The 24,636-nt window shown below is 43.6% G+C and overlaps 1 protein-coding gene across 3 annotated transcripts in view; it reads left to right on the top strand.

Moving 5' to 3' along the window:
• The window catches only part of fra10ac1 (FRA10A associated CGG repeat 1), a 58,527-nt gene that overhangs the window by 14,560 nt on the left and 19,331 nt on the right, over nt 1–24,636 (top strand). For all 3 annotated transcript variants that reach the window (XR_011592779.1, XR_011592780.1, XM_070876830.1), the window contains exons 7-9: nt 8,357–8,441; nt 10,700–10,745; nt 22,263–22,376. Coding sequence is in view for 1 of the 3 variants with exons in the window: in XM_070876830.1 (XP_070732931.1) it covers nt 8,357–8,441; nt 10,700–10,745; nt 22,263–22,376 (245 nt within the window). In the remaining 2 variants the exon portion in view is untranslated. The remainder of the gene's footprint in view (nt 1–8,356; nt 8,442–10,699; nt 10,746–22,262; nt 22,377–24,636) is intronic.

Genomic DNA, 24,636 nt, shown 5'->3' with positions numbered 1-24,636 from the left:
GCTGAGTTGTTGGACAGTTCTGCTGTCTGTAACTGGAATTGTAGTCTACCGATCTCCAACAAGCTCCTAGCACACACACAATGCAGACTTGACAATAGTAGAAGGACACCTGGAAAATCACTGATTGACCACATGTTTCATGCTAAACTATAAATGGTTTATAAATCAGGAATTAAGATGAACAGTATGGTACCTAACTTCCATTGGTACCTTAAACTGTTTTTGGGTTAGGTGAGTTGGGCGACTCGTTGTACTGGTTTTTCTGCTTAGTTGGTCGCTGCCTTGTGTAGTTTTACATTTTCCCTGCTGCTTCTAATCTTTGGTGATCTCCAACTTCGCATGAACTTCGCCATCATCTTCCTGCGCCGAAACCGACTCATTACCACGGCAATAACCTCCATCCTTTAATTCTCTACCATTCAAAGGCCCCTGTACACTGCAGTAAGACCTCCCTGCTCCTATACTCAAATCCCCTCGCTATGAAGGCCAGCATGCCATTTGCTTTCTTTACTGCCTGCTGTACCTGCATGCCTACCTTCAATGACTGATGTACCATGACACTCAGGTCTCGTTGCACCTCCCCTTTTACTAATCTGTCACCATTCAGATAATCTGCCCTCCTGTTTTTGCCACCAAAGTGGATAACCTCACATTTATCCACATTATACTGCATCTGCCATGCATTTGCCCATTCACCTAACCTGTCCAAGTCCCCCTGCAGCCTCTTAGCATCCTCCTCGCAGCTCGCACTGCCACCCAGCTTAGTGTCATCTGTAAACTTGGAGATATTACATTCAATTCCTTTGTCTAAATTATTAATGTATATTGTAAATAGTTGGGGTCCCAGCACTGAACCCTGCGGCACCCCATTAGTCACTGCCTGCCATTCTGAAAAGGACCCATTTATTCCCACTCGTTGCTTCCCGTCTGCCAACCATTTCTCTATCCACGTCAATACCCCCAATACCATGTGCCTTAATTTTGCACACTAATCTCTTGACTGGGATCTTGTCAAAAGCGTTTTGAAAGTCCAGATACCATCACATCTACTGGTTCTCCCTTATCCACTCTACTAGTTACATCCTCAAAAAAATCGAAGATTTGTCAAGCATGATTTCCCTTTCATAAATCCATGCTGACTTGGATCGATCCTTAACTGCTTTCCAAATGCGCTGCTATTATATCTTTAATAATTGACTCCAGCATTTTCCCCACCACTGATGTCAGACTAACTGGTCTATAATTCTCTGTTTTCTCTCTCCCTCCGTTTTTAAAAAGTGGGGTTACATTAGCTACTCTCCAATCCATAGGAACTGAGCCAGAGTCTGGAATGTTGGAAAATGACCACCAGTGCATCTACTATTTCCAGGGCCACTTCCTTAAATACTCTGGGATGCAGACTATCAGGCTCTGGGGATTTATCGGCCTTCAGTCCCTTCAATTTCCCTAACACCATTTCTAGACTAATAAAGATTTCCCTCAGTTCTCCCTTCTCAATAGACCCTCGGTCGCCTAGTATTTTTGGGAGGTTATTCGTGCCTTGTGAAGACAGAACCAAAGTATTTGTTCAATTGGTCTGCCATTTGATCGTTCCCCATTATGAATTCACCTGATTCTGACTGCAAGGGACCTACATTAGTCTTCACTAATCTTTTTCTTGTCACATATCTATAGAAGCTTTTGCAGACAGATTTTATGTTCCCTGCAAGCTTACTCTCATACTCTCTTTTCCCCCTCCTAGTCGTCCTCTGCTGAATTCTAAATTTCTCCCAGTCCTCAGGTTTGCTGCTTTTTCTGGCCAATTTATATGCCTCTTCCTTGGATTTAACACTTTCCCTAATTTCCCTTGTTAGCCACGGTTGAGCCACCTTCCCTTTTTTATTTTTACGCCACACAGGGATGTACAATTGTTGCCTATCCACCGTCAACCCTTTAAGTATCATTCGCCAGTCTATCCTAGCCAATTCATGTCTCATACCGTCAAAGTTTCCTTTAAGTTCAGGACCACAGTCTGAATTAACTGTGTCACTCTCCATTTTAATGAAAAATTATACCATATTATGGTCACTCTTCCCCAAGGGGCCTCGCACGACCAGATTGCTAATTAATCCTCTCTTGTTACACAAGACCCAGTCTAGGATGGCCTGTTCTCTAGTTGGTTTCTCGACATATTGATCTAGAAAACCATCCCTTATACACTCCAGAACAACTCCTCCACAGTATTGCCACTAATTTGGTTAGCCCGGTCAATATGTAGATTAAAGTCACCCATGATAACTGCTGTACCCTTATTGCACGCGTCGCTAATTTCCTGTTTGATGCCGTTCCCAACCTCCCTACTACTGTTTGGTGGTCTGTACACAACTCCCACTAACGTTTTCTCCCCTTTGGTGTTTCGCAGCTCTACCCATATAGATTCCACATCATCCATGCTAATGTCCTTACAATTGCTTTAATTTTCTCTTTAACCAGTAACTCCACCCCGCCTTCTTTTCCTTCCTGTCTATCCTTCCTGAATATTGAATACCCCTGGATGTTGAGTTCCCAGCCTTGGTTACCCTGGAGCCATGTCTCCGTAATCCCAATTACATCATAACAGCTAGCTGTGCAGTTAATTCATCCATCTTATTACGAATGCTTCTCGCATTGAGACTCAGCGCCTTCATAGGAAATCTGCATCCCTATAATTGCTACATAACCGGGCCTATGTAACTTGAGTTTTTCCCTGTGTCCATTTGCATACGCATTTTGGCTGCTGCTCAGGACCTGAGTTCACCACTGTTTCCACTTCTTTCTCCCCCTTTTTCTTTTCTCTCTATCCCTCTCCTGTCGTCATGCCGCCTTTCACCTCTCCTCTCTCGGATACTCTGTCCTCCCAACTCATTACTCTTCACTACTCTCCTGCCCCCATTCCAGGATTGACTCCCTCCTAGATAAGCCTACAGCTTCTTTCTGTGGCTCTATTGGCATCCTCCGAAAGGTCCACCGTGGCACTCATCACTGTTTCCTCACGAGTAGCAACCTCAACTGTCCCATCCCACTCTCTCACCGGTCTTACTGCCCAGCTTGCCCGTGGGGGTAAATCTTGCCAATCTCCTCCCCGTCCAACTCGCCCGCGCCCCCCCCCCCCCCTCCCCCCGCCCCAGTACTGACCCTGTGGATGCTGGCAGTGGATCCTCTACACATCTTACAGAATGTCCATTCGCTTGCGAGCAAGACCCTTACCATCCATGAGCTTATTGTGGATGATTGCATTGACATCGTGGCACTGACGGAAATTTGGCTGAGGGGCAATGACACCCTACCTTTAAATGAAGCATCCCCACCTGGCTATATCTTTCACAACTTGCCCCGCCCAGACCGCCGTGGTGGCGGTGTGGCTCTCATCACCAAATCACACCTTGGTCTGTCCCCCTACTCCTCTGGCACTTTCTCCTCCTTTGAGCTTAGAAACATAGAAAATAGGTGCAGGAGTAGGCCATTCAGCCCTTCTAGCCTGCACCGCCATTCAATGAGTTCATGGCTGAACATGCAACTTCAGTACCCCATTCCTGCTTTCTCGCCATACCCCTTGATCCCCCGAGTAGTAAGGACTTCATCTAACTCCCTTTTGAATGTATTTAGTGAATTGGCCTCAACTACTTTCTGTGGTAGAGAATTCCACAGGTTCACCACTCTCTGGGTGAAGAAGTTTCTCCTCATCTCGGTCCTAAATGGCTTACCCCTTATCCTTAGACTGTGACCCCTGGTTCTGGACTTCCCCAACATCGGGAACATTCTTCCTGCATCTAACCTGTCTAAACCCGTCAGAATTGTAAACGTTTCTATGAGGTCCCCTCTCATTCTTCTGAACTCCAATGAATACAAGCCCAGTTGATCCAGTCTTTCTTGATAGGTCAGTCCCACCATCCCAGGAATCAGTCTGGTGAATCTTCGCTGCACTCCCTCAATAGCAAGAATGTCCTTCCTCAAGTTAGGAGACCAAAACTGTACACAATACTCCAGGTGTGGCCTCACCAAGGCCCTGTACAACTGTAGCAACACCTCCCTGCCCCTGTACTCAAATCCCCTCGCTATGAAGGCCAACATGCCATTTGCTTTCTTAACCGCCTGCTGTACCTGCATGCCAACCTTCAATGACTGATGTACCATGACACCCAGGTCTCGTTGCACCTCCCCTTTTCCTAATCTGTCACCATTCAGATAATAGTCTGTCTCTGTTTTTACCACCAAAGTGGATAACCTCACATTTATCCACATTATACTTCATGTGCCATGCATTTTCCCACTCACCTAACCTATCCAAGTCACTCTGCAGCCTCATAGCATCCTCCTCGCAGCTCACACTGCCACCCAACTTAGTGTCATCCGCAAATTTGGAGATACTACATTTAATCCCCTCGTCCAAATCATTAATGTACAATGTAAACAGCTGGGGCCCCAGCACGGAACCTTGCGGCACCCCACTAGTCACTGCCTGCCATTCTGAAAAGTACCCATTTACCCCTACTCTTTGCTTCCTGTCTGCCAACCAGTTCTCAATCCATGTCAGCACACTACCCCCAATCCCATGTGCTTTAACTTTGCACATTAATCTCTTTTGTGGGACCTTGTCGAAAGCCTTCTGAAAGTCCAAATATACCACATCAACTGGTTCTTCTTTGTGCACTTTACTGGAAACATCCTCAAAAAATTCCAGAAGGTTTGTCAAGCATGATTTCCCTTTCACAAATCCATGCTGACTTAGACCTATCATGTCACCATTTTCCAAATGCACTGCTATGACATCCTTAATAATTAATTCCATCATTTTACCCACTACTGAGGTCAGGCTGACCGGTCTATAATTCCCTGTTTTCTCTCTCTCCTTTTTTAAAAAGTGGGGTTACATTGGCTACCCTCCACTCGATAGGAACTGATCCAGAGTCAATGGAATGTTGGAAAATGACTGTCAATGCATCCGCTATTTCCAAGGCCACCTCCTTAAGTACTCTGGGATGCAGTCCATCAGACCCTGGAGATTTATCGGCCTTCAATCCCATCAATTTCCCCAGCACAATTTCCCGACTAATAAAGATTTCCCTCAGTTCCTCCTCCTTACTAGACCCTCTGTCCCCTTTTATATCCGGAAGGTTGTTGGTGTCCTCCTTAGTGAATACCGAACCAAAGTAATTGTTCAATTGGTCTGCCATTTCTTTGTTCCCCGTTATGACTTCCCCTGATTCTGACTGCAGGGGACTTACGTTTGTCTTTACTAACCTTTTTTTCTTTACATACCTATAGAAACTTTTGCAATCCGCCTTAATGTTCCCTGCAAGCTTCTTCTCGTACTCCATTTTTCCTGCCCTCTTCAAACCCTTTGTCCTCCTCTGCTGAGTTCTAAATTTCTCCCAGTCCCCTTATTCCACCCCCTCACCTCTCATTTGAAATTCTCATTCTCCACCGCCCACCCGGGTACGGTAAAAATTTTATCACTGAGATATTTTCACTGCTTTCCTCATTGAGCCTCTGCACCGAGCAACTTTTCATCCTCGGTGATTTCAACCTCTATCTCAATTCATCCCTCCTCTGAGTTCACTATCCTCCTATCCTCCCTTAATCTCACCCTCCATGTAAATTCCCCAACCCATATTCATGACCACACCCTCTCTCATGGCCTCGCTACTCCTACCATATAAATTGCAGATAAGGCCACCTCTGACCATTTCCTTGTATCGCTCTCCACCCACAACCCCCTTCCCCAACCCAACCCTACTTACTTCTGCCTCCTCCCCTGGAAAAAAAACTCTCTCGACTCTCTCACAACTGCAGTTATCAACTCCAGACTTTGGCCCTCCATTTACCACGATATTTCTGCAGCCACCGATCTGTTCAACTACACCCTCACCTAATCCCTATTAAAACTATTACTCTCTCTCACCCTGGCCCTTCCCCCTGGTATGGCCCTCATGTTCGCTCCCTCAAGTCCAAGTGGTACAGACTTGAACGGATGTGGCGGAAAACTGGTTTCGCCATTCACCGCCAGTTCTGGCTGGACCACATAAAGCATTACCCGGTCCTATTCTTGTCTGCCAAAACTGCTCTCTATTCCAGGATAATTCTGTAATGCAAAGAGAATCCCCGGCTACTATTCTCTACTGCTAAACGTCTTCTTAAATTCCTCTCCCCTGTGTCCACCACACTCGCCTCCAACAACAAGTGCGAGGAGCTCATGGACTTCTTTGTCTCAAAGATTGAGACAATCCAATCAGTTGCCTCTGACACTTCCCTTCCTTCCCCTAGCCTACTGCGCCAAACTTCCTTTGAGGTTCCCCCCTGCTCAAGTCCTAAACTTGCATCTTTCTCCAGTTTATCTCTGATCTCCCTTCTTGACCTCTCCATGCTCATTTTGTCCATGAGACCCACTTCCTGCTCCCTCTACCCTATTCCCACTAAACTGCTGACCACCTAATTTCCTTTTCTGGCTCCCATGTTAGCTGACATTGTTAATGGTTCTCTCCTCGGGTACAGTCCCGTTTCCCCCCCCGCCCCCCACCCTCATTTATATCTGCCGTCATCACTTCTCCTCAACAAAACAACACTTGACCCCATTGTGCTTGAAAGCTAACGCCCCATTTCCAACCTCCCTTTCCTTTCCAAAGTCCTTGAATCTGTTGTCTCCTCCCAAGTCCATGCCCATCTTTCCAAGAATTCCATGTTTGAATTGCTTCAATCTGGTTTCCGCCTCTGCCACAGTACCGAAAAGGCTCTCATCAAAGTCACAAATTACATCCTTTGTGACTGTGACAAAGGATAATATTCCTCCTCATGCTTCTTGGCCTGTCTGCAACCTTTGACACGGTTGACCACTCCATCCTGCCTTTCCAGCATCATCCAGCTGGGTGGGACTGCACTCGCCTGGCTCTATTCTTATCGATCTAATCGTAGCCATAAAATCTCCTGCAACAGCTTCTCTTCCTACCCCTGTGTTACCCCTGGTGTACTCCAAGGATCTATCCTTGGCCCCTCCTGTTTCTCATCTATATGCTGTCTTTTGGCGACATCCTCCGAAAACACGCCGTCAGTTTCCACATGTACACTGACGATACCCAGCTCTACCTCACCACCGCTTTTCTCGACCTCTCCACGGTCTCTAAATTGTCAGACGACTTGTCCGACATCTAGTCCTGGATGAGCAGAATTTTTCTCAAATTAAATATTGGGAAAACTGAAGCCATTGTCTTTGGTCCCTGCCACGATCTGTGTTCCCCAGCCACCAACTCTATACCTCTCCCTAGCATCCGTCTGAGGCTAACCCAGACTGTTCGGAACCAAGGTGTCATATTTTGACCCTGAAATATGCTTCCAGCCACATATTCATGACGTAACTAAAACCACCTATTTCTACTTCCGTAACTTGCCAGTTTCTGCTCCTGCCTCAGCTCATCTGCTGCTGAAACCTTCATCCATGCATTTGTTATCTCTAGACTTGACTACTTCAACGCACTCCTGGCTGGCCTCCCACATTCTACCCTCTGTAAACTTGAGATCATCCAAAACTCGGCTGCCCATGTCCTAACTTGCGCCAAGTCCCGCTTACCCATCACCCCTGCGCTCCCTGACCTACATTGGCTCCCGGTTAAGCAACGCCTCGCTTTCAAAATTATCATTCTTGTTTACAAATCCATTGATGGCCTCGGCTCTCCTTCAGCCACATAACCCCCCCCCTCCCCCCGAGATATCTGCGCCCCTCAAATTTAGCCCTCTTGAGCATCTCTGATTATAACTGCTCAACCATCGGTGGCTGAGCCTTCAGCTGCCTAGGCCCCAAGTTCTGGAACTCCCTCCCTAAACCTCTCCATCTCTCTACCTCTCCTTCCTTCTTCAAGTGACTCTTTAAAATCTACCTCTTTGACCAAACTTTTAGTCAAATGCCATAACTACTTATCTGGCTCGGTGTCAAATTTATTTTTTTGTCAGCACCTTGGGACGTTTTACTAAGTAAAGGTGCTATATGAATGCAACTTCTTTTCTGAATCCAACATAACAAATCATTTTGGGATTCTCCATCTTTAAACTGAGTTTTTTGATAAGGTTTTATGTAGGTGTATGCCTTGATGGTGCTTCGCCTCAATGAACTGGAAATATGGTAGATCTGAATTAACTGTAGACATAACCAGTGGCATCTTGTATTTACCATTCAGGAAGAGTAGGTCTGGGATCTGGCTGAACTTGCTTTGCGGTGAATTGAGGTCTGATGCCACTGGAGAAGGAGGCCAGAATTTTAACTACATAGATACTTGCATTGAAGTGCACATAAATGAAAATGGTTTCCTTTCCTTTTAGAATATCTGAACAAAGTTTCTTCTTCTTTTAGGGAGAAAACACTGGCAAAGAAATACTATGATAAATTATTCAAAGAATATTGTATTGCTGATTTGAGTCAATACAAACACAATAAGGTATGTATCTGAAACTCTGCCACTTTATTTATAAATATACATAGGGTGAAAATGTTCATTTGGAGATTATAATGGCCTGGATTTTGCGGTAGAAATAACGGTGATGATAACAGCGTGCCTTAGTAAGGCTTCTTGGGCCGGATTTTCGGCAGGTTTGCGACCGGGTTATCGCCGCGATTTGACCTGGTCGCAAAGTCCGGGCAGAATCCTCGGGTACCTGTTTGTGGCAGCGTTTCCAAATTTCGGCGGGGAGAGCTACGCTGAGCCGCGGATTGCGTTTGTGTCGGACTTATGGCACTCTGCCGACCTGTACGCCGCGCCCAAAATAACAACAGGTCAAATCTGTCGGTGCAGCCCTAACCTGCAAAAAAAGGTACGTTTTATTTTTAAAAAATGTTTTCAACGATTCGATCATTGCACCATGAATGCTTGTGCATCGCCTCCCTTACCACCCTGGCACAGACGTAAAGGCCGAAAGTTCAGGCTGAAAACGATAGCGCTATGAAAACGGTAAGTTTTACGTATCGCTATCGTTTTCACCGAAAAACCTTGAAAGCTGAAAATCCGGCCCCTTAAATCTGATTGGTTAAAGAGGTACACAGTTGCTTGTCTTGTTCACACAGGTCCCAGATCCGCAGCAGAGGGTACATTGAAACATAGAAAATAGGTGCAGGAGTAGGCCTTTCGAGCCTGTACCATCATTCAATAAGATCATGGCTGATCATCACCTCTGTACCCCTTCCCTGCTTTCTCTCCATACCCCTTGATCTCTTTAGCTGTAAGGGCCATATCTAACTCCCTCTTGAATATATCCAACGAACTGGCATCAACAACTCTCTGCAGCAGAGAATTCCACAGGTTAACAACTCTCCTGAGTGAAGAAGTTTTTCCTCATCTCGGTCCTAAATGGCTTACCCCTTATCCTTAGACTGTGTCCCCTGGTTCTGGACTTCCCCAACATCGGGAACGTTCTTCCTGCATCTAACCTGTCCAGTCCTGTCAGAATTTTATATGTTTCTATGAGATCCCCTCTCATTCTTCTAAACTCCAGTGAATACAGGCCCAGTCGATCCAGTCTTTCTTCATATGTCAGTCCTGTCATCCCAGGAATCAGCCTGGTGAACCTTCGCTGCACTCCCTCAATAGCAAGAACGTCCTTCCTCCGATTAGGAGACCAAAACTGAACACAATATTCCAGGTGGCCTCACTAAGGCCCTGTACAACTCCCTGCTCCTATACTCAAATCCCCTAGCTATGAAGGCCAACATGCCATTTTCCACCTTCACTGCCTGCTGTACCTGCATGCCAACTTTCAACGACTGATATACCATGATACCCAGGTCTCGTTGCACCTGCCCTTTTCCTAATTTGCCGCCATTCAGATATTCTGCCTTCGTGTTTTTGCCACCAAAGTGGATAACCTCACATTTATCCACATTACACTGCATCTGCCATGTATTTGCCTATTCGCTCAACCTGTCCAAGTCAGCCTGCAGCCTCTTAGCATTCTCCTCGCAGCTCACACCGCCGCCCAGCTTAGTCTCATCTCAAACTTGGAGATATTACACTCAATTCCTTCATCTAAATCATTGATGTATATTGTAAATAGCTGGGGTCCCAGCACTGAGCCCTGCGGCACACCACTAGTACCACACTGTTTTGGCCCTCTAATCACAGGAAGTTCCAGTGCAAAAGCACATAGACGTCTGCGGGCAAGTGTAAGTGTAATGATCGTCTGGTGCCATTTGTTCATCGCTAACCGCAAAATCCGGGGCACTCATTTTATACAAGGAAACAAAAGTAATAATATTTTCATAATGAAATGTTATGGTGGAACTGTTTGATAAACTGAGGCCAGAAAGCGACTGGGGGGGAATAAAATGACTGAAGCTACATCAACAGAACAGAAAATACACCCACACTACAAGCATTGTCCTACATTCTCTGAATGCGTGCTGACGCAAAACCATTACCACTATAGAAGATAGCTATCTCATGGTTTTACTGATTATACTTCATAATGAGAATCTTTTCTTATCCCAGCAAAGCTAGTCATAGTAGTATTGCAATTAAAAAGTAACACTTTAAATAAAAATCCCCCAAAATTAATTGGAGGTAACTGCTGTTTAAATGTACATCAGTCATCAAATGGTTCTACAGTAACTTTTTACTTAACCACTATGTTCCTTATATTAATTCTATTTTAACTATCTTCTATAGTATATTCCATTTACTAGTATCAGTTTTGCATCTGACAGTTTGGATTTCGATGGCGAATGGATAAAGAAGTGATTTCAGGAAAAGGTAATGCATTTCCAATATTAAAACAAACAATAGGATTGGTTGGTGCAATGGGTTAGACACTGGCCTTCCATTTCTGAGATCTGATTCAAGTTCATGAAAGGCACTTCTATTTGGTCGTTGTAAAAGTCCCACCTATATGAGTTTGGGCAGTTTTAATCCTGTTCTTTGTGGGGTATGAGTACAGTGCAAAATCGCTGATATTGGAACTAAGTTGACAATCTGAGAGGGAAATGGAGAAATGTTGCACCAGTGCTACAGTGTTCTATACTTGGCATTTAGAAACATAGAAATTTACAGCGCAGACGGAGGCCATTTCGGCCCATCATGTCCACGCCAGCCGACAAAGAGCCACACGGCCCTTGGTCAGCAGCCCTGAAGGTTACATATAAACCTATGAACAATGACGGCAAAGCAACGAGCACCCAGCCCAACCAGTCTGTCTCTCACAACAGCGACACCACTTATACTAAAACATTCTGCACTCCACCCCAACTGGAACCATGTGATCTCCTGGGAGAGGCAAAAACCATATTTAAAAACCCAGGCCAATTTAGGGAGAAAGAAATCTGGGAAAATTCCTCTCTGACCCATCCAGGTGATCGAAACTAGTCCAGGCGATCACCCTGGCCGTATTCGATTCCCTGCAGTACTTACCATTATATCTGCGCTGTCCAACAAAAGGTCATCCAGTCTAATCCCAATTACCAGCTCTAGGTCCGTAACCCTGCAGGTTATGGCACTTTAAGTGCCCATCCAACTGTCTCTTAAAAGTGGTGAGGGTTTCTGCATCCACCATTTATCAACTTGATGAGCACAAAATTCAGGCAAAACCATCTAAGTTTCTATGATGCTTATAATCTGGATCTTTCAGCATTGTACAAATTAAGATGTCAGCCTTGGCTTTATGGTAGCACTCTTGGCTCTGAGTCAGAAGGTCTTGTGTTCAAACTCTGCTCCATATGCACATAACTTAGGCTGGCATTCTAATGTACTGAGGGAAGTGCTGCACAGTTGAAGGTGCTGTCATTTGGATGAGACATTAAGCCAAGGTCCCGTCGACCTCTCGGGTGGACGTAAAAGATTCCATGGTACTATTGGAAGAAGAGTAGGGCAGTTGTCCTGGTGTACTGCTCAGGTATAGCACAACTAGATGCAGAATACAGCTCTCTTACTCTTCTCCAACAATATGCCTCCCAACGAGACAATTGCAAATGCCATGGACAGAAATAAATAGTTAATGGTCTGGTCATAGAAACACAGAGATATCGAAACATAGAAAATAGGTGCAGGAGTAGGCCATTCGGCCCTTCGAGCCTGCACCACCATTCAATGAGTTCATGGCTGAACATGCAACTTCAGTACCCCATTCCTGCTTTCTCGCCATACCCCTTGATCCCCCCCTAGTAGTAAGGACTACATCTAACTCCTTTTTGTATATATTTAGTGAATTGGACTCAACAACTTTCTGTGGTAGAGAATTCCACAGGTTCACCACTCTCTGGATGAAGAAGTTTCTCCTCATCTCGGTCCTAAATGGCTTACCCCTTATCTGTGACCCCTGGTTCTGGACTTCCCCAACATTGAGAACATTCTTCCTGCATCTAACCTGTCCAAACCCGTCAGAATTTTAAACGTTTCTATGAGATCCCCTCTCATTCTTCTGAACTCCAGTGAATACAAGCCCAGTTGATCCAGTCTTTCTTAATCTGTCAGTCCCGCCATCCCGGGAATCAGTCTGGTGAACCTTCGCTGCACTCCCTCAATAGCAAGAATGTCCTTCCTCAAGTTAGGAGACCAAAACTGTACACAATACTCCAGGTGTGGCCTCACCAAGGCCCTGTACAACTGTAGCAACACCTCCCTGCCCCTGTACTCAAATCCCCTCGCTATGAAGGCCAACATGCCATTTGCTTTCTTAACCGCCTGCTGTACCTGCATGCCAACCTTCAATGACTGATGTACCATGACACCCAGGTCTCGTTGCACCTCCCCTTTTCCTAATCTGTCACCATTCAGATAATAGTCTGTCTCTCTGTTTTTACCACCAAAGTGGATAACCTCACATTTATCCACATTATACTTCATGTGCCATGCATTTGCCCAATCACCTAACCTATCCAAGTCACTCTGCAGCCTCATAGCATCCTCCTCGCAGCGTACACTGCCACCCAACTTAGTGTCATCCGCAAATGTGGAGATACTACATTTAATCTCCTCGTCCAAATCATTAATGTACAATGTAAACAGCTGGGGCCCCAGCACAGAACCTTGCGGCACCCCACTAGTCACTGCCTGCCATTCTGAAAAGTACCCATTTACTCCTACTCTTTGCTTCCTGTCTGCCAACCAGTTCTCAATCCATGTCAGCACACTACCCCCAATCCCATGTGCTTTAACTTTGCACATTAATCTCTTTTGTGGGACCTTGTCGAAAGCCTTCTGAAAATCCAAATATACCACATCAACTGGTTCTCCCTTGTCCACTCTACTGGAAACATCCTCAAAAAATTCCAGAAGGTTTGTTAAGCATGATTTCCCTTTCACAAATCCATGCTGACTTGGACCTATCATGTCACCTCTTTCCAAATGCGCTGCTATGACATCCTTAATAATTGATTCCATCATTTTACACACTACTGAGGTCAGGCTGACCGGTCTATAATTCCCTGTTTTCTCTCTCCCTCCTTTTTTAAAAAGTGGGAGAGAGAAAACAGTGGCTACCCTCCACTCGATAGGAACTGATCCAGAGTCAATGGAATGTTGGAAAATGACTGTCAATGCATCCGCTATTTCCAAGGCCACCTCCTTAAGTACTCTGGGATGCAGTCCATCAGGCCCTGGGGATTTATCGGCCATCAATCCCATCAATTTCCCCAACACAATTTCCCGACTAATAAGGATTTCCCTCAGTTCCTCCTTCTTACTAGACTCTCTGATCCCTTTTATATCCGGAAGGTTGTTTGTGACCTCCTTAGTGAATACCGAACCAAAGTACTTGTTCAATTGGTCTGCCATTTCTTTGTTCCCCGTTATGATTTCCCCTGATTCTGACTTCAGGGGACCTGATCATTCTAGTACTTGTGTGGATATGGCAGCTGTTTACTCAGCCTCATATTTCTGGAAGTAATCAACGACATTGTTCTGCAGTCTTTATTGTATATTCGCAGCTTCCCCATGTAGAAACAGGAACAACAGAGAACGTCTCAGAATATAGTGAACAATTTAAATATTGGAATAGCTGGAACCTCTCTAGTGTAGAGATTCTTATTGTAGATTTTTTTAAGGTTCTTGAACAAGACCCCAATTAGGCAGCAGTCAGTATGTTTGAGCAATAGATCAAGATTTATTAAGTTTACAGCATAATGTACGTAACAAAAGGTGACAATTCAGCGAGAAGTTAGCAGTCCTTGGTCCCTGGAAACTCTCGGACACAGGTGACATCGTCTTCAGTCTGTTTCTTGTTCTTCCAGCAGTCTCCGTGTAAAGTTATTCCTTGCGTATCGATGTTTTAACCTATTTGTTATCAAAGGTTTGTTTGGCCAGTGTCCATAAATGGTTTTTAACAAAATCATCCTTTTTAATTGGTTCTAATGGTCAAATTACCATTGTCACTCAGACCAAAGGTATCATCCTGGTCACGCCTGCCTTCAGTAGTTTTCCAAAAACCTTATTTTGTGTGTTATTGATGTTTTACATATTCCTTCACCTCATTGGAATTTGTCTTGTCTCTCTTGTTCCTAGCTTCAAGCTGTACCAATGGGCCCATCTCAAGCTATCTCATGTTTCTTTATTACTAACTCTTTCAAACACTAGTATTGATATTAAATGTACTCTAATTTCTACTTTACATTATAATTTTTTTTATACTAACCGTTTTGTTAGACAAACTCTAATTTCTACTTTGCATTATAACATTTTAACAATTTGACCTTCACTCGCAGCCTGTGCCTGCTTGTTTGTCTGAGCTCAGTCAAAAGCTGCTTTGACTGCTTTTGCATACATTCAAACAATTTCTAATATTTCCATGTCAGCAGCGAATCGTGGGTAAGATTAGCTGGTCAATGACTACTATTGAATCTATACATATATGATTCCTATCCACTATGAATCTCTAATACCAGTCTTTCTTACAAATCCCCACCTCGAGGATGAAATGTTTTAAACATTGATTTCTCGACTATCTTAATCTACTTTCTGACAAACATACAATGAATGTTAATATCATCTGGATAGGTAAGATTGCCGTAGAAATATTTATGTACAAAGAGTGTTGTCCCACGTTCTATGTAGTTTCCCACCACTCCATAGAGCCATAATCTCTCTGTGTTCTATCATTGCTTTGTCGATTTGGGCATTGTTAGTAGGGAGACCCAGAAATTAAGATTTTCCCCTTATAGTCCATTCCTTTGAGGGAGAGGAGCAACCTTTTGACCCCTTACTCAAATTTAATTCACTGGAACGTGTTCCAATTCTGCCCCGCCTGGGGTATCCTGTTTCTTGTGTTCTTTCCTGATCTTACCCCACCTGGGGTCTCCTCTACGTTGCTTACTTGAGGCGGAGGAATTCTTTCCGACTTCTCATTTTATGATGATATTGACTAGCCCTCTTAATCTGGATTATCAGTATATCCAAGATCAATTCACTACCTCCGATATCAATATGCTTCATGACAGTAACTTTGTCCTTTCTGAATTTTGGTATGATTTTGGCTTATGCATCAAAGTCTTGCTACATGGCGTATATATATCAAATACACTATCATTACAAGTTGGAGAACTATCAGAGCATGTAAAATAATATGAACCCAAGGGTGTGCTGACATAATTGTGCCACATAACAGGTACCAGTGCGTTTAACTCTATCCTGATTCATTAATTAGAAAGTTTCTCGATGGAGTATGTACCAATGCATTAAAACTTGTCTCACTTCCTGAGCCATATTAACCATTTCATGCCTTGCTTGTCAAGTCTGAGACCCGTTCTTCAGTGCAAATTCACCATGCATTTCCGCGTGCTAATTGCTTCATATACTACAATTCACGTCTGCACACTCACACCGGTATCTCGATGCCATCCGATATAAGCCATCTTGGGCTGTCAGGTGATCTTATCAAAAGATTGTCTGGAGATCTTTGCTCATCTTCCACTGCGTGTTCCCGATGTCTTGGGTAGTGGCCAGGCTATCAATGCGGTTTTCTTACAAAAGTTCATAGGCAAGAACACAAATGTCTCCAAGAGAAAGCTGTTGATTTACTATTCTTAACTGCACTTTCTTGACTTTCATTAGAAAATGTTAGAAAATTCCCATTTGGTGATGCACTTTCCCCGTTTCTATCTTGCATCTTAAGTGGGGCTTCCCGTTAATTACTATTCATATCTCATGAGCTCTGGAGTAACCTTACTGTCCAATACAATATTAAAGATAGAAAGCACTTTGAAGTAACCAGAGACATTCACACTTTGAAGTAACCAGAGACATTCACACTTTGAAGTAACCAGAGACATTCACACTTTGAAGTAACCAGAATATGCACTATGCTTAATCCTACCATACCATTTTCCATTAAATTTACCATCAAAACTGGTACTGCCTTTAAACTTAAGATTTTGTTTTAGTTTTTTTTCAAGATTCTCCAAAATATTCCTGTTTATATTTGTGTGAACTCGATTGCAAGCAATCTAACAGAGGTCTTAATAGACAATAAAATGTGAGTTTACGTCATTGCATTTATCGCATGCCACGCGTTCAGCAACTCCAAAATTCTTAGTATTGCATAATTTACTTAAAAAATGACTCCAGCATTATATCACATTGTTCAGCCAGTCCTACATTTGCATTTTCTTGAAGTGGCCACAAATTTTGAACTTAATATTTTTATAAAATTGATAGATTCAATGTGACCTTACTTGTTCTGTGATTTGGGGGCAAGACTGTGCCATTAAAGTCAATGATGAACCCAAGAGTGAATTCAAATGTAATTGTGTTGACAGTAGTGCTGACATTAGAATTAAAGGAAAATTTACGGCAGAGGCATGAGATATCTGAGGACAAGTACAAACCATTAATAGGTAGCCTATATAAATACAGCAAAGTCAATCTGGGACAAATTCAGTTTGTATTGTTGAGAGGGCTACATAAATACAATGACATATAGCCTGCTAAATATTGTTTAATGACTGCATTTTTGCCCAAAAACTAGTCTTTACAAATATTTGCTTAATCTATATAAACCTAGTTTTGAAATATAAAAAGTGTGAACGCATTCCTAATAAAATCACATCCACATTTTTTACAAATTTTCTCAAAAATCTGATGGACCCTAATCTCTAACAGTATAAAAAATAAGAAAATTCAGTGACGGGGAGATACTTGGCCTGTGCAAATGATAACAATTTGCATGTTAACAGAAATTAATGCTATATGCGTTTTATAAAGAGAAATAGTAGAATTGACGTTCTACCACTTGTTTTACATACAACACCTAAAATTAATTGACCGCTTACAATTACGGAAAAACCATACTATTCCTCCAACTTATTTATTTCCATTGTAATGTCATGTACTAAAACCTCCATTTATTCAACATAGTTCATAGAATCATAGAAATTTACAGCACAGAGGAGACATTTTGGCCCATCGTGTCTGTGCCAGCCAACAAAGAGCTATCCAGCCTAATCCCACTTTTCAGCTCTTGGTCCATAGCCTTGTAGGTTACGGCACTTCATGTGCATATCCAAATACTTTTTAAATGCTATGAGGGTTTCTACCTCTACTATCCTTTGAGGCAGTGAGTTCCAGACCCCCACCACCCTCTGGGTGAAAACATTTCTCCTCAAATCCCCTCTAAACCTCCGACCAATTATTTTAAATCTATGCCCCCTGGTGATTGACCCCCCCGCTAAGGGAAATAGATCCTTTCGATCCACTCTATCTAGCCCCCTCATAATTTTATACACTTCAGTTAGCTCTCCCCTCAGCTTCCTCTGTTCTAAACTAAACAACCCCAGCCTATCCAATCTTTCCTCATAGCTAAAATTGTCCAGTCCAGGCAACATCCTCGTAAATCTCCTTTGTACCCTCTCTGGTGCAATCACATCTTTCCTGTAATGTGATGACCAGAACTGCATGCAGTACTCTAGCTGTGGCCTAACTAATGTTTTATACAATTCAAGCATAACCTCCTTGCTCTTATACTCTCTGCCTCAGCTAATAAAGGCAAGTATTCCTTTTTCCTTCTTGACCACGTTATCTACCTGTCCTGCTACCTTCAGGGATCTGTGGATATGCACTCCAAGGTCCCTCTATTCCTCTACACTTTTCAGTGTCCTACCATTTATTGTGTATTTCCTTGCCTTGTTAGACCTACCCCAATGCATTACTTCATACTTCTCTGGATTGAATTCCATTTGCCACTATTTGACCAGTCCATCGATATCTTCCTGCCGTCTACAGCTTTCTTCTTCATTATCAACCACATGGACAATTTTTGTATCATCTGCAAACTTCTTAATCATACCTTACATTCAAGTCTAAATCATTAATATATACCACAAAAAGCAAGGAACCTAGTACTGAGCCCTACGGAACCCCATTGGAAACAGCCTTCCAGTCACAAAAACACCCACCGACCATTACCCTTTACTTCCTGCCTCTGAGCCAATTTTGGATCCAACTTGCCACTGTGCCTTGGATCCAATGGGCTTTTACCTCCGTGACTAGCTCGCCATGTGGGACCTTATCAAAAGCCTTGCTAAAATCCATACACACTACATCAAACACACTACCCTCCTTGTTACCACCTCAAAAAATTCAACCAAGTTAGTCAGACACGACCTTCCCTTAACAAATCCATGCTGACTGTCCTTGATTAATCCGTGTCTTTGTAAATGAAGATTTATCCTTTCCCTCAGAATTTTTTCCAATCATTTTCCCACCACTGAGGTTAAGCTAACTGGAACTGTAATTACTCGGTTTATTCCTTTCTCCCTTATTAAACAGCGGTACAACATTAGCAGTCTTCCGGCACCACATCTGTAGCCAGAGAGGATTGGAAAATGATTGTCAGAGCCTCTGCTATTTCCTCTCTTGCTTCACTTAATAGCCTGGGATCCATTTCATCCGGGCCTGGTGATTTATCCACTTGCAAAGATGCTAAACCCCTTAATACTTCCTCTCTCTCAATGTTTATTTCATCTAATATTTCACACACCTATTCCCTGATTGCAATGTCTGCATCATCGCTCTCTTTTGTGAAAACAGATGCAAAATATTCATTAAGAACCATGCCCACGTCTTCCACCTCCACACACACGAATTACCTTTATGGTCTCTAATAGGCCCTACTCTTTCTTTAGTTATCCTCTTGCTCTTAATATCTTTGGGTTTTCCTTGATTTTACTTGCCAATATTTTTTCATGCTTTCCGAATTTCCTTTTTAATTTCACCCCTGCACTTTCTATACTCCTCTAGGGTTTCTGCAGTTTTACATAAGAGCATAAGAAATAGGAGCAGGAATAGGCCTTACAGCCCCTCGAGCCTGCTATTTAATGCGATCATGGCTGATCCAATCATGTACTCGGGTCCACTTCCCTGCCCGCACTCCATACCCCCTTATTCCCTTATCAGTTAAGAAACTGTCTATCTCTGTCTTAAATTTATTCAATGTCCCAACTTCCACAGCTCTCTAAGGCAGTGAATTCCACAGATTTACAACCCTCTGAGAGAAGAAATTCCTCCTCATCTCAGTTTTAAATGGGCGGCCTCTAATTCTAGTCTCCCCTATCAGTGGAAACATCCTCTCTACATCCACCTTGTCAAGCCCCCGCATTATCTTATACGTTTCAATAAGCTCACCTCTCATTCTTCTGAATTCCAATGAGTAAGGCCCAACCTACTCAACCTTTCCTCATAAGTTAACCCCCTCATCTCCGGAATCAACCTAGTGAACCTTCTCTGAACTGCCTCCAAAGCAAGTATATCCTTTCTTAAATATGGAAACCAAAACTGTACGCAATATTCCAGGTGTGGCCTCACCAATACCCTGTATAACTGTAGCAAGACTTCCCTGCTTTTATACTCAATCCCCTTTGCAATAAAGGCCAAGATTCCATTGGCCTTCCTGATCACTTGCTGTATCCGTTTGTGTTTCATGCACCAGGAGCCGCATATCCTGATGTACTGCAGCACTTGCAATTTTTCTCCATTTAAATAATAACCTGCTCTTCGTTTTTTTTTCTGCCAAAGTACATAATCTCTCACTTCCAACATTATACTCCATCTGCCAAATTTTGAGCCCTCGGTATCTGTCATAAGCTTCTCCTGTTTTCTTTATCTTACCCTGTATACCCCTGTCATCCAGGGTGCTCTAGATTTTTTAGTCCCACCCTTTTTTAAGGGAACATATTTGCTCTGAACCCTCACTATCTCTTCCTTGAATGCCTCCCACTGCTCTAACACTTAGCTACCTTCAAGTAGCAGTTTCCAGTCCACTTTGACTAAATTACATCTCAGCTTAGTAAAATTAGCTTTTCCCCAATTGAGAACATTTATTCCTGATCTATCTTTGTTCTTTACCATCATACCCTAAATCTAGCTGAATTATGATCACTGGCACCAAAATGCTCTTCCACCTGCCCAGCTTAATTCCCTAAAACTAAGTCCAGAACTGCCCCCTCTCTTGTTGGGCTTATTACATACTGGCCAAAAAGGTTCTCCTGAATGCATTTTAAGAATTTTGCTCCCGCTATATCTTTCACACTGATTTTATCCTCGTTAACATTAGGGTAGTTGAAATCCCATACTATTATTGCCCTATTGTTTTTGCACTTGTCAGAAATTTGCCGACATATTTGCTCTTCTATCTCACTCTTGACTATTTGGGGGTCTAGAGTACAACTCCCTGCATTGTGATTGTCCCTTTTTTATTCTTCAGTTCAACCCATATGGCCTCATTTGATGATCCTTCTAGCATCATATCCCTCCTCACAGCTGTAATTGTTTCTTTAATCAATACTGAGACCCCCCTCCTCTTTTTCTGTCTCCCCCTCTATCTCAACTGATAACCCTGTAATCAGAGATATTGAGTTGCCTATCCTGCCCTTCTTTCAGCCATGTCTCAGTAATAGCTATAATACATAAGCCCATGTGTCTATCTGTGCCCTCAGTTCATCTGCCTTATTCCTTAGACTCCTTGCATTGAAGTATACAGGTTGAACCTCCCTTATCCGGACACCTCGGGATCTGGCCTGTTCTGGACGAGGGGTTAACTTAGGGGTGATACAGGTAGATATTGGGGTGGGCTGGCTGGCTTGGGGCTGGGAGTGCGGCAGAGAGATCATGGTTCGGGGGGGTGGGGGGTGCGGCGGCAGTGGATCGCGGGGGGTCAGGCCAGCGATTGCAGGAGTCGGCAGTGAGGAAGGACTTCAATTTGTTCATATCAGAGTTCTGCGCATGCACCACCCGGTGGCCGGGAATGGTTCTGAACGAGGGGTGGTTCTGGATAAGGGAGTTCGGGATAAGGGAGATTCAACCTGTATACCATTTAGCACTGCCAAGTTCCCTTGTTGTTTATTTTCTAGCCTTTGTTTCCTCACTCTCTTACTAATTTTCTGCCTTCCATTTCCAACTTTGCTTTTCTTCCTTCTGAATCTACTCTCGGGTTCCCATCCCCTGCCAAGCTAGCTTAAACCCTCCCTAACAGCACTAGCAACCCTGCCCCCCCACCCGAGGATATTGGTTCAGGCCCTGTTGAGGTGCAACCCGTCCGGCTTGTACATGTACCACTCCCCCAGAAACGGTCCCAATGCCTCAGGAATCTAAAGCCCTCCCTCCTGCACCATCTCTGCAGCCCTGCATTCATCTGTTCTGTCCTCCTATTTCTGTACTCACGAGCACGTAGCACTAGGAGTAATCCGGAAATTACGACCTGTGAGGTCATGCTTTTTAATCTCTTTCCTAGCTCCCTAAAAACTGCCTGCAGGACCTCATCCCACTTTCGACCTTTTGACATTGGTACCAATATGGACAATGACCTCTGGCTGTTCACCGCCCCCGCCCCCCCCCCTCAAAATGTCCTGCAACCATTCAGTGACATCCTTGACCGTGGCACCAGGGAGGCAACATATCATCCTAGAGTCGCGCCTACAGCTGCAGAAACACCTGTCTGTTCCCCTAACTATCAAATCCCCTACCACTATTGCTCTTCCACTCTTCTTCCTCAACTCCCCCCCCCCCCCACTCCTCCTGTGCAGCTGAGCCACCAATGGTGCCACGGACTTGGCTCTGGCTGCACTCCAAAGAGGAACCATCGCCCTCACCAGTATCCAGAACTGAAAACTGGTTAGCGAGCGAAATGCACTCAGGGGGACTCCTGCCCTACCTGCCTGGTCCTCCTTGTCTGTTGAAATACCAATACAGTCCCATGACTACAAGATGAATCAAGAGAGAGTGAGAATACCACCACTGGCAATGTTTTTGAAAATGTGTTAAAGTTCGTTAATATAATTTTTCCTACTTCAGGTCAGTTTTGCTGTGGAAACAAATATTGTGATGTGAAAGAAGGACTGAAAAGTTGGGAGGTTAACTTTGGTTACACCGAACATGGGGAAAAAAGGAATGCCCTTGTGAAACTGAGTAAGTCACATCTCTATCATGTTACTATATTTGGGTGTGAAAAGAGTTTATTAGTCTAGTTTGAGATCTGGAAATAAATCTGTTGCTGCTGATCAACTTAGTTAGTCTTTGGGACCAGGTGGTCATATCTTGTTTATCCTATTATTTGCCTGATCAGCTGATCTTGTGCTGTTAACCTTCATCTTTGCTGATTTATCATTATTTGCTTAAATTTAAAATGTAAAAATACTTGAGCTGTGTGACTTGTGACTCCCAGTATCAGGAAAAGATAACAAGATAGCTTTTTCCCTGGCTCCCATGTTCATATAAATTATAGGACAATATGTAGCAGTATGGATTGAGCTCATGAAGATCAGCTTTTCTGTTGTACTCATTCAACAGTGAACCAAGACACTTAATTCAATCTTCACATGTTTTAATGAGAATGCTGATGCCACATATTGCAGCTGTATGGATCAAAACTCAACACTTGTTAAGTTTTGAACTCTAACCACAGCCTAACTGGTGGTGGCAGACAGACTCCTTATTTAGTCAATTTCAATCAAGACTATGGAAAGTAGCCCAATCTGAAAAAATACATTAATCACTAAGGCTGAAAAAGAAGAAATTCTTATTGTCTCAGGCTGCTTGGCACATGAATAGTATCCCACAACGAGAATAAACAATTTTGAAAGAAAGAACTTGCTTTTGTATATTGACTTCCAAGTCACCGCAATGTCCCAACGTGCTTCACAGCTAATGAATTACTTTAAGTAACTCTTGTAATGTAGACAAAAACAACTGCCAATTTGCACACAACACGATTGCACAAACAGTAGTGAGATAATCTTGTTGGTTGAAGTATTAACGCTGGCCGGGATGCCAGGCCATATCCCCTCTCCTTTTCTTCGAATAATGCCATAGGATTTTCTACATCCACCTGAACAGACAGAGAACATAAGAACATAAGAATTAGGAACATGAGTAGGCCATCTAGTCCCTCGAGCCTGCTCCGCCATTCAATAAGATCATGGCTGATCTGGCCGTGGACTCAGCTCCACGCACCCGCCCTCTCCCCGTAACCCTTAATTCCCTTATTGGTTAAAAATCTATCAATCTGTGACTTGAATACATGCAATGAGCTCGCCTCAACTGCTTCCTTGGGCAGAGAATTCCACAGATTCACAACCCTCTGGGAGAAGAAATTCCTCCTCAACTCAGTTTTAAATTGGCTCCCCTGTATTTTGAGGCTGTGCCCCCTAGTTCTAGTCTCCCCTACCAGTGGAAACAACCTCTATCTTGTCTATCCCTTTCATGATTTTAAATGTTTCGATAAGATCACCCCTCATCCTTCTGAACTCCAACGAGTAAAGACCCAGTCTACTCAATCTATCATCATAAGGTAACCCCCTCATCTCCGGAATCAGCCTAGTGAATCGTCTCTGTACCCCCTCAAAAGCCAGTATATCCTTCCTTAAGTAAGGTGACAAAAACTGCACTCAGTACTCCAGGTGCGGCCTTACCAATACCCTATACAGTTGCAGAAGGACCTCCCTGCTTTTGTACTCCACCCCTCTCGCAATGAAGGCCAACATTCCATTCGCTTTCCTGATTACCTGCTGCACCTGCAAACTAACTTTTTGGGATTCATGCACAAGGACCCCCAGGTCCCTCTACACCTCAGCATGTTGTAATTTCTCCCCATTCAAATAATATTCCCTTTGACTTTTTTTTCCCAAGGTGGATGACCTCACACTTTCCGACATTGTATTCCATCTGCCAAACCTTCGCCCATTCGCTTAACCTATCCAAATCTCTTTGCAGCCTCTCTGTGTCCTCGACACAACCCGCTTTCCCACTAATCTTAGTGTCATCTGCAAATTTTGTTACACTACACTCTGTCCCCTCTTCCAGGTCATCTATGTATATTGTAAACAGTTGTGGTCCCAGCACCGATCCCTGTGGCACACCACTAACCACCGATTTCCAACCCGAAAAGGAGCCATTTATCCCGACTCTCTGCTTTCTGTTCGCCAGCCAATTCTCTATCCATGCTAATACATTTTCTCTGACTCCGCGTACCTCTATCTTCTGCAGTAACCTTTTGTGTGGCACCTTATCGAATGCCTTTTGAAAATCTAAATACACCACATTCATCGGTACACCTCTATCCACCATGCTCGTTATATCCTCAAAGAATTCCAGTAAATGAGTTAAACATGATTTCCCCTTCATGAATCCATGCTGCGTCTGCTTGATTGCACTATTCCTATCTAGATGT

The sequence above is a fragment of the Pristiophorus japonicus genome, chromosome 3, assembly GCF_044704955.1.
Source record: "Pristiophorus japonicus isolate sPriJap1 chromosome 3, sPriJap1.hap1, whole genome shotgun sequence".
In the NCBI taxonomy this organism is placed as follows: domain Eukaryota; kingdom Metazoa; phylum Chordata; class Chondrichthyes; family Pristiophoridae; genus Pristiophorus; species Pristiophorus japonicus.
Note: the sequence above shows the minus strand (reverse complement) of the source record. Positions and strands in the feature narration are given on the sequence as shown.